Source organism: Saccopteryx leptura, chromosome 6 (genome assembly GCF_036850995.1).
Source record: "Saccopteryx leptura isolate mSacLep1 chromosome 6, mSacLep1_pri_phased_curated, whole genome shotgun sequence".
NCBI classification, from domain to species: Eukaryota; Metazoa; Chordata; class Mammalia; order Chiroptera; family Emballonuridae; genus Saccopteryx; species Saccopteryx leptura.
In genome coordinates, this window is record NC_089508.1 from 32,414,927 (window position 1) to 32,431,930 (window position 17,004).

The 17,004-nt window shown below is 55.5% G+C and overlaps 1 protein-coding gene across 3 annotated transcripts in view; it reads left to right on the forward strand.

Annotated features, from left to right (window-relative positions):
* Positions 1-17,004, forward strand: part of ACTN1 (actinin alpha 1) — a 108,552-nt gene that overhangs the window by 79,160 nt on the left and 12,388 nt on the right. For all 3 annotated transcript variants that reach the window (XM_066388066.1, XM_066388065.1, XM_066388063.1), the window contains exons 7-11: positions 298-379; positions 1,672-1,757; positions 9,350-9,442; positions 11,148-11,378; positions 15,601-15,748. In XM_066388066.1, coding sequence (XP_066244163.1) covers positions 298-379; positions 1,672-1,757; positions 9,350-9,442; positions 11,148-11,378; positions 15,601-15,748 — 640 coding nt within the window. The remainder of the gene's footprint in view (positions 1-297; positions 380-1,671; positions 1,758-9,349; positions 9,443-11,147; positions 11,379-15,600; positions 15,749-17,004) is intronic.

The following is a 17,004-nucleotide window of genomic DNA, read 5'->3' on the forward strand; positions in this document are numbered from 1 at the left end:
CCCAGGCTGAGGCCTTCCCCTCACACTTCTTAGCAGTCCTTTCCTGGGCTACAGGCCACTATTCTTCACTCCATTTCTCTGACAAAGAAACTGAGGCCTGAGGAAGAAAGATGGTACTGGACAGCAAGGCTTGGTGGAGAGGCCAGCCTTCTACACCCAGAGCTGGCTCCTGAGGACCTACTGTGGCAGGGAGTGTAGTCGTCCCTCTGTCCCAAAGAATTGATGATCACCTAGATGGGGGCAGCCTTGTCATACCTCTCACTGTCTAACCCCTTCCTCCTCTTCTCTCTCTACTAGGACGATCCTCTCACAAATCTGAACACAGCCTTCGATGTGGCAGAGAAGTACCTGGACATCCCCAAGATGTTGGATGCTGAAGGTAAGGGTGCTTCTTCCTGGGCCACCAGCTTTTCTCCCCCCTGCTGCTACTAAGCAGCCAAGAGGGGTGGGTCCCGGTAGCACAGGATGGAAGGGAGAAGGCCTGGTCTGCGGGACTTCATTTGGGAGGTCTTGGCGTCGCCTGCCTGTCAGGGATTCCGCAGTTCCCTGAGGTTTGGAGGGAGAGCCGACAGCTGGTGGTCAAAGAGCCCGGGGGCTGTTTCATTTTGTTTCGTCTGAGGATGGTTCTTTTCTTTGTCTTGGAGTTGGGCAGTGGCTACTGGGGTGGGGCACAGTGTTCTTTTGTTGTAGCGGAGGGGGGGAAGCCTTTGTCCCTCTTCCCTCCTAAGTTTTGTTAGGTGGACACAAGCGGATGAACAAGAAAGAAGCAAGCAGAAGTTTATTCACACGTGCATTGCACACACACACAAGGGGTCCTGCAGTGAGGGGGTGGTCTGCATGTACTCCGAACTTGATAAGGGAAGGTGGGGGAAGACCGGGCACTTACGGAAAAACGGGTGACTTTTTGGAAAGATGAATGGCCCCCTTGGGGACTAGATGGGAGATGTGAGAGCTGGTGGCGGCACCTGTCTGTGTGTGGCCATTATCAAGTATACACGAAAGCAGAGAGAGAAGTATAATGAACGTCCCTATCCCTGTCATCCAGTTCTGGAGGTTTTTGTGTTATTTTTTTTTTCTTTTCCTGTTTTGTTTTCTTTGGTTGAAATGTTTTAAAGGCAAATTCTAGCTGTTGCAGCTTTCCACTGCTGCCTAACTTCAGACCATATACCTTTAAAATATGGATATTTTCTTAGGCAACCATAGAGCAATGTTCACACCTTGTAAATTGACAGCGGTTCCTTGATACACCCACCGTGCAGTTCAAAATTAAATTTCCCCACTCGTCTCTTTTCAGAGTTGGTTTATTTAAATCGGAACCCAGCTGAGGTCTGCACGTGGCATTTCAGTGATTACATTATGTCTCTTCTAATCTGTGGCACTTTTCATCTCTCTCCCACTCCTTTTATTTCTGCTGTTGAACTTGTTGCAGTGACTGGGCCAGCTGTCCCGCGGAATGTTTCTTATTCTGGGTCTGTCTGTCTGTCTGCTTCCTCAGGCCACGGTCTCATTCCTCTGCCTTTCATGTTCCTGTTGAGTGGAAGTCGATGCCAGAAACTGGTTAGGTCCAGGTTCGGCGTTTACGCAAAAAGGCGTGGCGGTTCTTCGAGCGTCCCGTCGGGAGCTGTGTCATGTGTTCACCAGCTGGCTTTAACTCCCGATTTTTCTCGACAGACATCGTCGGGACTGCCCGACCGGATGAGAAAGCCATCATGACTTACGTGTCCAGCTTCTACCATGCCTTCTCTGGCGCCCAGAAGGTACCGGGGGGCCCCTGCTGCTTTCTTGCCCAGCACACCTCATGCCAGAGCCCAAACCATGCCCTCCCGCCTGCCCCCACCTCTCCTTGGCGACAGGGTCCAGAGAGGCTCTTTGGTGCAGTTGGCCCCTGAGGCCAACATGGCGTCTTCTCGCTCAGTCCCGCTACCCCCTCCCCTCACCTCTGCTCTTTCTCTCATCTTCCTCTGCTGTCTCGTCCGAGATAGTCGGGCAAGAGCCCATTTCCTGGGACCAAATGCCTGTCTTAAGAAGGACGGCACGGGTGAAGTCAGCCCGGCGTGGCTCTGGAAGGCGCAGTGGGCAGCATCCCCTCGGGCCGCCTCTGTTGGAGCTGGAGGCTTCGTCAGAGCAGCAGGGCTTCCCCTAAGGAGGCAGATCTGGGGAGGTGTCTCCGGTCTTGACTGACCTAGTTCGTAAAGGTGTCGTGAAGCCCCCGCCCCTCTCCTGCTCGTGGACGTGATGTAGCGGATCTGTGCACAGCCCTGGTGGGCGTTGGTGCTTGCTCCTCATCCTGCCCGGGACCCCCCTGTGGGGTCCCTCTGCACTCTGTTCCTGGACATAAAGCACAACTGCTTGGAGGGAAGAAGGGAGGAGGTGGGCAAGGGTCCTGGCCCAGTTTCGCTCGGGGAGGCCTGAGGCGAAGGTGCGGCAGCCCCTGTTCCGCAGCTGAAGGGCGTTGTTCACACTGCAGACTTTGGTGACCTGTCTCCTCCTTCCCGAGCGCAGCTCAGGCAGAAACCCCTCTCCCAGGCAGGACCCCAGAGGCACAAGCACAGGACCACAGGCTTGCCTTAATGGCTGTGGGCTGTGGACCTGTCGTGTGCTCAGGCAGATTCCCACACTTGGCAGTGTCTGAGTGACCCGCCTTGACATGCATGATGGAGGCACACACACCCCGCCCCCGCCGCTGCCTTCCTCTGCCCAGTCTCCCCCATGCTCTGCCCCTCCCTCCCTGTCTCAGCCCGTGCCTGCTCCCGCCCCGCCCCCTTTCTCCTCCCACCGCCCCATGTCCCCCTTTCTGCCCGTTTCCTCATTTCTGGCTGTCCGTCTGGTGTCCTCTCTGTCCGCCCTGGCTATTTCGGTTTATTCTGTGCTGCTGCTGCTGCTGCCCACTTTCTCCTCTCAACCTCTTCTCCTTCTCTGTGCAGATGTGTGGGCACGCTAAGGCGGGATGGGAAGGCCATGTGACCTAGTGTTTCATGTCACTGCCACGCCTTCTCGGGTGCGCAGAAGGTGAGCTCTCCCTCCGCCTCGCCCACGCCCCCTGCCGCCTTCATCGTCCCCGGAGACACCAGCAGCAGCTTCTTGGGGCTGCAGCCTCCGGGGTGAGAGGCAGGATGAGGGAAGCTGCCTCCTTCCGGGGACAGGATGCTCCCTGACTGTTGGCCAGGATACTTGAAGATGCCAGAGAACCCTACGCTCTGGATGTCCTCCTGCATCCCTGTCCCCACACACTGGGCGTAGTGGATGTCACAGACAGGAAGCAAGCCTGTGGTGTCAGCTCCCCCCCTGGATGAGGACCCTATCCCAAGCAGCACAGCTCCTGGCTGTACTTCCTGACTATTCCCATAAATACCTAGACCCCCTTCACTTCCTTCTCTTCCCCCTTCCCACTTAGGCAAGACCGTCCTCCCCAGTAATCCAGCAGCCAGGGCGGAGAAGGCCTCCCACCTTCTCCCTGGTGCCCCGGCCGGGGGCTCAGAGCCCTGCCCGATCCTCCCGCCCAGGCCTGCCGTGGACAGTGGTGCAGGCCGCACCCTACACAGGGCTGCCCTGTGTGCCTCACAGACAATGACAATTCTGATACTATTAAAATCCCGCAGATGGCAGGAAAAATGTCTTCTCACATAACCAATGGGACAGTTTTTAGCACCTCGAGGAAGAGGTGCCTTTAGAAAATCACACGAGGGCACCGTGGGGCTGGTGGCAGAGGCTCCCTGCCAGGTGCCCGGCTCCTTCCAGCCCTTGCCGCCCCGGCCCTGGTGTGCCTCTCCCTTCCTCTCTGTATCCCGCCTTTGCTGCTCTCTCTAGCTCATCCGTTTCTTCCGGCCCCTCTTACCCACCCCCCAACCTTTACCCAGGATGTGAGCAGCATCGATCTCCTTGCCCCAGTGTGCTCCCGGCCCTGATAACCACGGACGATCCGGTGGCCCGGGGCCATGGCGGGGCTGAGCTCTCTGCTGTGGTTTCGCTGCTTCCAGCTTTTCCTTCCTCTTTCTCACCTCCTTCAGGAGTTCTGTCCTGGGCTTCACGCCTGCTGACACTGGCCTTCCCTGTCTCTGAAGCCTTCCCTGTGTCCTGGCTGACGAAAATGATAGAAAGGGAGTGTGTGTGCGTGTGTGTGCGTGCTTGTGTGTGTGTGTGCCTGTGTGTGCGTGCATGTGTGTGCGTGCTTGTGTGTGTGTGCCTGTGTGTGCGTGCATGTGTGTGCGTGCGTGTGTGTGCCTGTGTGCGTGCATGCGTGTGCATGCGTGTGTGTGCATGTGTGTGCACGTGTGTGCGTGCCTGTGTGTGCGTGCATCTGTGTGTGTTCCTGTGTGTGTGCGCGTGTGTGTGTGCGTGCATGTGTGTGCGTGCGTGTGTGTATGTGCGTGCGCATGGAGCAGCCTGCTTTTCTCTCTCCCAAATTTCATACCAACTATCCACGTGCCTCCTTCCCTCTCACTCATCCCTGTTGCAACCATTTCACACTCCTTTTGTCCACATCTGAGGACAAGGTCACCAGCTGGGTGGAAGGGGAGTGGCAGTGGGGGAGGGGCATGTCCTGAGACAGAGGCCTTACCCAGAGTTGCCCCTAACCACTTGTAAGGATTCAGGCAATTGCTCAGAGCTAAGCAGGCCATTGGGAGGGGAATTTCCCCCTCTTCTGTGGAAGGAGGAGGGTTGTTTGAGACTCACATGCTCGTCTTGTCTTCACCATCTCCACATCTGGAGCTGTGGGGGGAAGTCTTCTGAAAGCCATGCCTAGGACCCTCCGTCCCCTCCACTGTCTTTCTCTTGTCAGGCCTTAGATAGTGGAACTAGAGAGGCAGCCAGGTCTGCTGCGTGCACGCACCTGTGCACGCGCCTGTGTGAGCAGTATGTGTGCCCACACAAGTGAATGGCATGCACGTGTGAGCAGTACGTGTGCCCACACAAGTGGGTGCCATGCAGGTGTGAGGAATCGATTTTCCTAGTTGGACCAGGACCGACTTTTGTTTGGCCCATTGGTTTTGTTTCCAGTGCTTTCTCAGCTCTCCTCTCCTCTTCCCCTGTAGGGATTTAAAATGGGCAGAGAACAAGCAGATTTTGTATTGTATATGCAATTGGTAAAGCTTTTAAGTTTGTAAAGCTTTTAAAGTTCATGGTTGTGGTCCAGTGGGAACTATCTCTGAGAAACTACCCTTTGAGGCGTGAGGCAGATCTGCTGTCGGTATTTCTGGGTGCTTGTATGTGGGGGTGGTGCTGTTTGCATCCTCCATTTGGCTGTCAGTCACTTTATTTACTGTTGTGAATCTTCTAAGGGGAAGAAACCGCCAACCGCCCTCTAGGAATTCATGGTCCTTTGGGAAAACCTTTAACAAAAGAAGTTGAGCCCCGGCTCAGTAGCTTGGCTGGAGCGTTGTTCCGATGTGCCAGTGTTGCGGGTTTGATCCTGGTTGGGGTGTGTGCAAGGATCAGCCAGGGAATGTAGGGATGGATGGGACAGTAGATCAACGTTTCTCTTTCTCTCCCTTACTCTCTAAGGTAATACATTGAAAAACATTAAAAATAAAAGGAGTTGAGGGTGGCTGCTGTCTGACTAGTGCTCTGCTCTGCTGCAGACCTGAGTGGGGGAGAAGGGTGCAAGGCTGCCGGACACGAGACTGTTCTTGAGCAGGAAACACGTGTGCTTGGGGGGGGGGGTCTTGAGTTGAGTAGGGGTCCACAAGGGAAAGGCTCAGGGAGGGTGGGGGAGGGCGGCCAGTGCTGTTGAGGAAGGTGATCACTGCTTGTGCAGAAAAAGCTTCGAGGAGCGACAGAGAGCTACGTGCATGGGGAGAGCAAGTTAGTGCTGGTCTGGGTCTCGAGCCATTGCCTGGAGCAGGGGGAATCCAGGGTCGTCAGTGGGGACAGGGCTGAGCCACCGCGGGGTCAGGGCCACCAAGGCTGGGTGCTGACTTGGGAAGAAGGACATATAGATCATTCTAGTTAGATTTGGGGGATTTTTGACCAAAAATGTCGCAGAGGAGCTCTTTGTGGCATGCGTGTGAATCTGGGTTGTGGGTGGCAGAGCCGTGGTGTGTCATTTGGCTATCCATTGTCCCCGTACCTGAGGATGGTTCCTCTCCAGAATCTACCTGTAGCAGCTCATGTAATGCAGATTATTAGAGTAGCTGATCTTAGAGCAGTAATTTGGCTTGGGATAGATAAAACTGTCATTTGGGATCTCTAAGGACTCCTGGAATAATTGTCTATGCTTAAAAAAACAAACACCAAACATCTCTAATATAAAACCGAACATACTATTACGTTAGGTTGTAAGTTGGTACTGCTTTAAGTGAGTCATGAAAGTATAAATCAAGGAAAGGTAAACCCAGATTTCTACCAGTCTTTTTCTTTGGCCCTGAAAGTCCTTAATTTGGCTATTCCTAGAAAACATTTTCCCAGTCCATTGGTGGTCGGTGCTTGCATCCCTTATTTTGTGAGAATTCTGTCACCATCAGAAAAGGCTGGTTCTGCTTCTGGGTACCATTTCCTCTTGCTCTACTAGCCTGAAGCCAAGACTCTGAAGGCGCTTCAGTGCTGGGCGCCTCTCTCCTAATACCTGCCTGGGGTTCCCGTAGCCACGGAAGAAAAACAAGCTAACAGACCAGGAAATTGGGTTCACAGGGGTGGGCCTGGATCCCGTCCTCAGGAGGCGGTCTTGCCTTTCAGGTCAGGGTTATGTGCTGGAGGCTTGAGCAGGTTTGCACTTCCTGGGCTGGTCTCTGCCCTCCTGGGCTGGGGTTGGTGGGTGACCAGACCCTCCCCTGTAAAGGGCCCCATCACCTAGCAGGCTTCAGCAGAGGGCGCCTGCCGGCGTGGGGGGGGGGGGGGTTGCACAGTGAGAGCGAGGCAGGGTCAGGGTACTGAAGAATCTGCCTGTCACTTTTCCTTAAGTCAAATCTGGACTCCAGCCTGCTTCTTGGGTAGCAGTGGGAGGTGGCTGTCCTCAAGGGAGGAGGCAGCCCTGATGGAGTTTGCAGACCGGCTATTGCCTTTTCTAAAGAAAGCCCTTTTACGTTCCATGATGGCCACGCTTTATTTCCAGAGGCAGATTGGTTCTGGTGGTGGGTTTTCTCAGCCTGTCTTTCCTGGCGAGGACAGCCTGGGAGGGGGCAGGCTGTGGGCCCGGCTTGGAAAGAGGTTGGGTCTTTGTGAAAAGTCCCCACAAAGCCCACATGGGAACTCCCCCAGACTTCGTCTAAAAGGAGCCCCCTTTGACCCTGGAAACAACAGGCTCTGAGGGATGGGCAAGGCTCCTAAGACTCTTAGGATGTGTCTCCTGAAACCCACGAACGCAGGCATCACTGAGCCCAATTTGATAAACTAATACACAAATCAAAGTTTACGACCCTGGAACCCAGGATTTCAAGGTGAATCAGGAGGATTACAGGTCAAGGAGGAGGCCTTATCCATGGCACATCACAGTGGCAGGTGCTGTTGGCCTGAGATAGTGGCCACCTTACCCCCTGATCCTTACCCGCTTGGTCAGCACACTGGCCAGGGACTTCTTACATAAATGTCAGCACAGAGGAGAGTGGTGTCCTTCCATGAGTCTTCTGCCCTGGCCTTCGAGGGAAGTGGCCCCCGCGACTTCCAGCAGATTGCTACCCCCAGCCAGCCTCACGGGGCGTGTCAGCCTCGTTGCCCGTGACCCTGCTCTCTCAAGGGCCACATCTTCCAGGACTGGCTCCAGGAAGGAATTTCCCTCCTTGTCACCTCTTGGGATTCCTCGTGGTTCCTTGTTCCTCCAAAGGAAAGACGGTCAGCTGGGAGTTCTGTGTGCGAAGTGGCCGTGCCATCTCTAGCACAGTTCACTTGGGGGGCAGAGGATGAGGCTCTAAGGATATGACTCCTTCCTCAGTTTCTTCTTCTTTTTTATTTCTGTGGCAGAGACAGAGAGAGGGACAGATAGGGACAGACGGGCAGGAAGCTAGTGAGCCCACGCTCAAGCCGGCGACCTCGGGGTTTCGAACCTGGGTCCTCTGTGTCCCAGTCCGACGCTCTTTCCATTGTGCCACCGCCTGGTCAGGCAAGTTTTATGAGCACAGGGAGCCCTGGGCTCCCCCTCTGATTGTGCCCACAGTTCTGATGGAGGCTGAGCCGTTCTGCCCCCCCACACACACACACACACATCCCAGCACAGTCACTCATAAATCGCATGATTTGGTGGGTGTTTGTCCTATTTCAGAAGTTCCACAAGGAAAAAAATTTATATTTGCTTAGTCATTCCTTCCCAATTCAAATTCCTTCCTCATTCTCAGGAAGTTCTCCCTTATGCCTAGCCAGTGTCTGTCTCGCTGCAGTTGAAACCCATTTTGTCTTGTTGTTCATCAATCTGTTGTGAGGTCCCATCTTTCTGCCCCGTAAGCCTTTGCCACCCCTTGTCATCAGCAGGGTCACCCTTCTCTGGGGCCATACCTGCTTATCTGTCTTCTTACAGACGTTATCTGCGATCATCCCAGGCTGTCTTCCTGTCTGTCCAGGGACCCCCAAAAGGCTTGGAGTTGCCCTCCCTTGGAGCTGGGTTAGGATGGGCACAAGAACACGGCTGAATTTAAGTCACTAGAACGAAGGGGATGAGGCAGGCCTGGCCCTGCTGCTGCTGGGTGCACAGTGCTTCCCGCGGCTGGGAGGGGAGCACCTGGGGGGGCGTCTGGGCCTTCGTACGTGGTTGACCCTCAGTTCCCTTCCGGTCTCTGGCTCCGAGTCCCACCTCCAGTGTCTGCTCAGCCGGCTCTCGTGCACAGTGTGTGCTTAGCTTTCCCAGAGGTGCCCGGGCCTACTTTCCAGGCATCCTGCTCATGCTGAGCTGATCCCTAAGTCTTGCCTGAAGTGCCCCCTCTCTGAACTTTGGCTGGGAGCCTTGGGAGATTCTGCAGGGATCCTGAGAGGCCCTCTCGCTTCCCAGTCAGCACTTACTCCAGGACTCCATGATTTGAATTCCTGTATCTCCAAGATCCTGGCGGGTCGAGCCAGAGATAGAGACCCTGAGCCCTGGGATCCAGGCCTCCACTTGGAGTTCCAGGATGGGCATGAAATCACCTCCGTCCTGACCTGAGCGTTTTGATTATGTCAGTCATTGGATTAGTTTCTTTCCAACATGTATGTTGGGTCTCAAATTCGGGCCCTTCTCCAGGGTCCTAGTTCAGCCACCAAGACCTCTGTTCCGGCATCCCTGATCCATGGGACTGAGGCTGGGTTGGCAAAGGGGGGTGGTGAGGAGAGGTGAGGTGGTGACTACAAAGCTTTGGGAGCTGTAGGGGTGGGACAGGGCTTTGTCGGTGTATGTGTGTACCAGGTGCTCCTGCTGCGAGCGGCTGACCGTGACCCTTTGTCTTGTTGCCAGGCGGAGACGGCAGCCAATCGTATCTGCAAGGTGCTGGCTGTCAACCAGGAGAATGAGCAGCTCATGGAAGACTACGAGAAGCTGGCCAGTGATGTGGGTACCCCCGGCTTCCCCTGGCCCCAGCAAGCCCTGCCGCCCCACCCCAAGAGAAAAGGGAACCCTGGAACCTGTACCTTAACCCTCCCTGGAGCACAGGCCCAGGCTGGGTGGCCCGTGACCTCGGCACACATGGTTCAGGGGACTGTGGCTCTGCTCTGCCTTCCCAGAAAGCAGAGAGGTGGGTCAGGGGCCCATCTCTGGGCTTCAGAGAGAACGTTCCAAGCTTTCTTATCACCAACAGTGAGCCTGGGAAGTCCTTTCACCTCTCTGGGTCTTGTTTTTGTCACTTATCAAGCCAGACTTGAGCCAAGGGACCCCAGAGTCCTTTCCAACCTAGTGTACTGTCCTGTGATTTTTCACTTAGACCCACAAAGGAGTACGTCTGGTTCTGAGAGGATAAGAACTAGGGGTAGATAAGTGCTGGCTCAGGCTAGCTTCGTGGCTGGGCTCACCCAGGGGACAGGATGGGACAGGGCTAGGTGTGCTGCTCTGCCTTTGACTACACTTGGGTTTTAAGGTTCCACCTGATTCTTAAAAGAATTCAGGAAGTGGGTGGATTTCTGAGCAGCTCCGCCCCGCCTCTTGGTGGATCGGCTGTCCAGCTTAGTAGGACCCCAGGTTCTGGGGACCGAGTGCCCGGGTGTGGTCACTGCTCTGCCATTCCACCTAGGTGAGCTTGGCAAGTCACCCAGTGCCTCGGTGACCTCCTCATGACCCAGGGGTGGGGTGAGGATGGGGGAAGGCTCACAGCACTCACCCTGGTAGGGGTCCTGTGATAGTTCGGATGATTTAGTTTGGGAGACTAAACACAGTGGCACCGTGCAGGTGACCAGTATGCTTCCTATCCTCACTTCCAGACCTCTGTCACCTCATGAAGGAACACAATCCAGGCTATTTCCTATTGGTAACCCGGCAGCCAGCACTTCCCCTTGACATCAGGAATCACATTCTAGAATCCTAGACAGTCAGGTGGCAGAAGGTCAGAGAACAGCTGTTAACCCTCCCCGTGGTATAGACAGGGAAACGGAGACCCAGCCAGGTAGTAGGCCCAGGACTAGAACTCAGGTCTCCTGCTCCTAGTCCAGCCGTCTTCTCACTGGGTCTGTGGTTCTTCCCTCAGCAGAGCAGGGAGGCCGTGATGCTGGCTATGAGTTAACACACTTTCGTGGCCAGGATTCCTGAAGCCCAGGTTCTCAGAGGGAACAAACTGGAGCCTGGCCTCGTGGTCTGGGAATGGCCTAGGGCAGGGGTCCCCAAACTACGGCCCACGGGCCACATGTGGCCCCCTGAGGCCATTTATCCGGCCCCCGCTGCACTTCTGGAAGGGGCACCTCTTTCATTGGTGGTCAATTGAAAGGAGCACATTGACCATCTCATTAGCCAAAAGCAGGCCCATAGTTCCCATTGAAATACTGGTCAGTTTCTTGATTTAAATTTACTTGTTCTTAATTTTAAATATTGTATTTGTTCCCGTTTTGTTTTTTTTTTACTTTAAAATAAGATTATGTGCAGTGTGCATAGGGATTTGTTCATAGTTTTTTTTATAGTCTGGCCCTCCAACGGTCTGAGGGACAGTGAACTGGCTCCCTGTGTAAAAAGTTTGGGGACCCCTGGAGGGGGTAGTTGAGAAAGAGCATGGAGGGAAGCCGGCCCTCCTCCCCCCACCGCAGTGTCTTCACGACCTGACCCCTCCCCGCAGCTGCTGGAGTGGATCCGCCGCACCATCCCGTGGCTGGAGAACCGGGCGCCCGAGAACACCATGCACGCCATGCAGCAGAAGCTGGAGGACTTCCGCGACTACCGGCGCCTACACAAGCCGCCCAAGGTGCAGGAGAAGTGCCAGCTGGAGATCAACTTCAACACGCTGCAGACCAAGCTGCGCCTTAGCAACCGGCCCGCCTTCATGCCCTCCGAGGGCAGGATGGTCTCGGTGAGCCCCGTGGGCCGGTCCCGGGCCCCCGCAGGTCGGCTTCTCACCCCAGGGGGGGAGCCCCCTCAGAGCCCAGCCCACACGTGGTGGTGTGGGGCGGCTTCTCACCCCAGGGGGGGAGCCCCCTCAGAGCCCAGCCCACACGTGGTGGTGTGGGGCGGCTTCTCACCCCAGGGGGGGAGCCCCCTCAGAGCCCAGCCCACACGTGGTGGTGTGGGGCGGCTTCTCACCCCAGGGAGGGAGCCCCCTCAGAGCCCAGCCCACACGTGGTGGTGTGGGGCGGCTTCTCACCCCAGGGAGGGAGCCCCCTCGGGAGCCCCCTCAGAGCCCAGCCCACACGTGGTGGTGTGGGGCGGCTTCTCACCCCAGGGAGGGAGCCCCCTCAGAGCCCAGCCCACACGTGGTGGTGTGGGGCGGCTTCTCACCCCAGGGAGGGAGCCCCCTCAGAGCCCAGCCCACACGTGGTGGTGTGGGGCGGCTTCTCACCCCAGGGGGGGAGCCCCCTCAGAGCCCAGCCCACACGTGGTGATGTGGGGCGGCTTCTCACCCCAGGGAGGGAGCCCCCTCAGAGCCCAGCCCACACGTGGTGGTGTGGGGCGGCTTCTCACCCCAGGGAGGGAGCCCCCTCAGAGCCCAGCCCACACGTGGTGGTGTGGGGCGGCTTCTCACCCCAGGGAGGGAGCCCCCTCAGAGCCCAGCCCACACGTGGTGGTGTGGGGTGGCTTCTCACCCCAGGGAGGGAGCCCCCTCGGGAGCCCCCTCAGAGCCCAGCCCACACGTGGTGGTGTGGGGCGGCTTCTCACCCCAGGGGGGGAGCCCCCTCAGAGCCCAGCCCACACGTGGTGGTGTGGGGCGGCTTCTCACCCCAGGGAGGGAGCCCCCTCAGAGCCCAGCCCACACGTGGTGGTGTGGGGTGGCTTCTCACCCCAGGGAGGGAGCCCCCTCGGAAGCCCCCTCAGAGCCCAGCCCACACGTGGTGGTGTGGGGCGGCTTCTCACCCCAGGGGGGGAGCCCCCTCAGAGCCCAGCCCACACGTGGTGGTGTGGGGCGGCTTCTCACCCCAGGGGGGGAGCCCCCTCAGAGCTCAGCCCACACGTGGTGGTGTGGGGTGGCTTCTCACCCCAGGGAGGGAGCCCCCTCGGGAGCCCCCTCAGAGCCCAGCCCACACGTGGTGGTGTGGGGCGGCTTCTCACCCCAGGGAGGGAGCCCCCTCAGAGCCCAGCCCACACGTGGTGGTGTGGGGCGGCTTCTCACCCCAGGGAGGGAGCCCCCTCAGAGCCCAGCCCACACGTGGTGATGTGGGGCGGCTTCTCACCCCAGGGGGGGAGCCCCCTCAGAGCCCAGCCCACACGTGGTGATGTGGGGCGGCTTCTCACCCCAGGGGGGGAGCCCCCTCAGAGCCCAGCCCACACGTGGTGGTGTGGGGCGGCTTCTCACCCCAGGGGGGGAGCCCCCTCAGAGCCCAGCCCACACGTGGTGGTGTGGGGCGGCTTCTCACCCCAGGGAGGGAGCCCCCTCAGAGCCCAGCCCACACGTGGTGGTGTGGGGCGGCTTCTCACCCCAGGGAGGGAGCCCCCTCAGAGCCCAGCCCACACGTGGTGATGTGGGGCGGCTTCTCACCCCAGGGGGGGAGCCCCCTCAGAGCCCAGCCCACACGTGGTGGTGTGGGGCGGCTTCTCACCCCAGGTGGGGAGCCCCCTCGCTATTGACCATCCGGGCCAGGTGGGCCCGTCCAGGGCCCTGAACATCCTCTCCAGACTCCCCAGGACCACCAACTTTCCCCCACCACTGAGAAATCACCTTTGCAAGCAGAGTGCCTCTTGACATAGTGAACCAAATGGGGCACAATTCAGTAGTGATAAAGATACGCTTTCCTTCTGTGGAATCTTGTTTAAGCACTTAAAAGGAAACATTTATTACTTTAAACAAGTAACAGATTTTTGTGGTCAGATATTTCAGAGATACAAGTAAGCAAAATACAGAGAATAGAAATTACTTATACTCTTACCACCCTGGATTAATTTAAACATTTTTTGAAGGGGAGATTCTTTTAGTCTTTCTGTGTATATACAATTTATTTTTATTTCGAGAGAGGGGTTGGGGGACAGGCAGGGACATACAGACAGGAAGGGAGAGATATGAGAAGCATCAATTCTTCATTATGGCACCTTAGTTGTTCATTGATTACTTTCTCATATGTGTCTTGACCAGAGGGCTCCAGCCAAGCCAGTGATCTCTTGCTTAAGGCAGTGATCTTGGGCTTCAAGCCAACGACCTTTGGGCTCAAGCCAGTAAGCCATGCTCAAGCAGGCAACCTTGGGGGTTTCAAACCTGGGTCTTCAGCATGAAAGGCAATGCTCTAGCCATTGTACCACTGCCTGGTCAAGCTGTAAATACAATTTTTAAGGGAATCCTAAAGCATGTTTTATTTAATAAACTACTTTAAAAAAAAAACCAAAACTAACATTGTGACTAGCTTTCCATTTCATTATGAAGTAGATGTCACTTTATATTTAATTTTTCCCTCCTTATATATTTTTTTTAATTATCTCTCCCTTTTTTTAAATTTTTTATTTATTTATTTATTTTTTACAGAGGCAGAGATAGACAGGGACAGACAGGAACGGAGAGAGATGAGAAGCATCAATCATTAGTTTCTTGTTGTGCGTTGCGACTTCTTAGTTGTTCATTGATTGCTTTCTCATATGTGCCTTGACCGTGGGCCTTCAGCAGACAGAGCAACCCCTTGCTGGAGCCAGCGACCTTGGGTCCAAGCCAATGAGCCTTTTGCTCAAACCAGATGAGCCGCGCTCAAGCTGGCGACCTTGGGGTCTCGAACCTGGATCCTTCCGCATCCCAGTCCGACGCTCTATCCACTGCGCCACTGCCTGGTCAGGCCTTACCATCTTTTTTTAAGACTGAGGGAGAAAGTTTATAAGCCAGAGACATATGTAAAAGAAACTGTAAAAACTCACCAGGATAGAGCTTTTGCCCTTTAAAATGGAGAGTAAGGAGGCCCTGTTCGGTTGGCTCAGTGGTAGAGCATTGGCCCAGTGTGTGTAGGTCCCAGGTTCGATTCCCGGCCAGGACACTCAGGAGAAGTGCCCATCTGCTTCTCCACCCCTCCCCCTCTCCTTTTTCTCTATCTTTCTCTTCCTCTCCTGCAGCCAAGGCTCCACTGGAGCAAAGTTGGTCTGGGCGCTGAGGATGGCTCCATGGCTTCCACCTCAGGTGCTAGAATGGCTCTGATTGCAGTGGAGCAACGCCCCAGAGGGGCTGAGCATTACCCTCTGGTGGGCATGCCAAGTGGATCCCGGTTGGGTGCATGCAGGAGTCTGTCTGCACTCCCCCCCCCCCCCACTTCTCACTTCGGAAAAATACAAGAAATAAATAAATATAGATAAAGTGGAGAGTAATGAGATAACCTCAGTATAGGAAGCAGGATCCCAGGGGAATCTGGAGGAGAGGAGAGAGGCTCTGGACAGTGAGTGTGCTGTTTGCAAAACTGCCGTCCTTTTATGGGTTCCAGGCTGAGTCAGCAGTGTTTAGGTGACCAGAGTCATCGCTAGTGGAGGGTGCTCTGTGCAAGTTAGAAAGAGTGCTCCTCGCTCCTAGCACAGATGCAGCCTGGCCCCTGGGCACATGGTGGGGACCAAGTTGGAGACTCGAGTGGCACGCAAGCCAGGTTCAGCCTGTCACTCACTAGTGTAACTGTAGTGGGTGACCCTATTGATGGTTCCCTGTCTAAAGAGCTATAGGTTTGTGTTCAGCATGTCACTATCCTCACTCTTTGGCCAGATCACTCAGGCTCCAGGCTGTTTCCCAGAGCCTGTGAGTAATCAAGAAACATGCAGAGGATGAGAGGCTCCCATGCCTTGCTTGCCTGGTTCAGTTTATTACTATGTTTCCCTCGCTGGCCCTGCAAGCTCTGTGATTGGTCAGAATTGTGTTGGAAGTCAGTCTTGGGGCCACAGAAGGCCTTGGGCTCTTTCCCTACAGGGCTGCACACTCCAAACCCCGTAGCTGGGTAGCCCATGTGAACTTGGGCCCCCACTCCTTGCCCAGAAGCCCAGGGAAATGCTAGTGGGGTTGGGTGGGTGTGGATGGATATGGCCGAGGTGGGGAAGAGGCTCCTTCTGCAAGGCTTGGAGCAGCTGTGTGTGTGGGGGGGAGGATTCTCAGCGACCAGGTTGGGCTGACCGTGTACTTTCCGTCCCCAAAGGATATCAACAATGCCTGGGGCTGCCTGGAGCAGGCTGAGAAGGGCTATGAGGAGTGGCTGCTGAATGAGATCCGGAGGCTGGAGCGGCTCGACCACCTGGCAGAGAAGTTCCGGCAGAAGGCTTCCATCCACGAGGCCTGGACAGACGGTACGGCCAGCCCAGCCTCCTGGCTCCCAGACGGTCTGGGCTTCCACAGTCCCCCAACCCAGCCGTCAGCCACAACTGTCTTCTCTTGCTTTTTGTTAGTTTTGTTTTCTCATACTAGTTCATTGACGTAAACCAAGTTCAACAGCCTGTGGGTTGCCTCAGTGTTCTCATCTGTAAAGTGGGGATAATAATAGAAACAGTCAGATGGGTTTATTTATTTTTTTTTTAATTTTATTTATTCATTTTAGAGAGGAGAGACAGAGAGAGAGAAGGGGGAGAGGAGCTGGAAGCATCAACTGCCATATGTGCCTTGACCAGGCAAACCCAGGGTTTCGAACCGGCGACCTTAGCATTTCCAGGTCGACGGTTTATCCACTGCGCCACCACAGGTCAGGCACAGTCAGATGGGTTTATGAGAACTAAATGAATTAGTACATTTGGAACACTGAAACAAGCCCCTACCACAGTTCAGTGCCAGGTTCATTGCTGATTATTCTGGTCACTGTAATGATTTCTCTGAGTCAAGGAGATTGGGGTTCAAATCCTGGCTCTGCCACCTGGAAGCAGTGTAGATTTAGTCTAGTGACCGAACCCCCAGGTCTTGTTTCCTCATCTGTATCACGCAGGTGATGATGCGTCCACCTGTATTTGTTGCCTTGGGCTGCTGTGATAAATTAACACAAAGCAGGTGACCAGACACAACAGAAATGTATTCCGTCACAGTTCCGGAAGCATAGGAGTCCTAGATTGAGTGACAGAGGGCTGGTTCCCATGCTGATTCCTAGCATCTGGTGGTGGTGGTGGGCAGGCTTCGCACTTCCTCGACCTCGGTTCCTTCCGGTCTCGGCCGTCCCGTGGCTGCTGCTCTCTCTGTCTCGGTGATTGAACCTCCCTCTCCTTCTTCCAGGGAAAACACCAGTCATTGGATTTAGGGCCACCTTAATACTTTAGGGGACCCCATCTTAACCAATTACATCTGCAAAGACCCTCTTTCCAACTATGGTCAGATTCTGAGGTCTCGGTGGACCTGGGCTTTGGAAGGACACGGTGCAACCCACTCGGGTTAAGCATCATAAGTACACTTTATGTCTAGTTGAGTGCCCGGCGCGTGGAACACATCAGGAAATGGTAGCCCCGGGCATTTTTCCTCCACTGCCTTCCCTCTTCCTGCTTCTGGCTTCCAGTTACAGAGACACAGAGCCCTTGCCTTAGCGCGGTGTGTCTCCTGCACTCCAACATGGAGGCACTGACGGCAA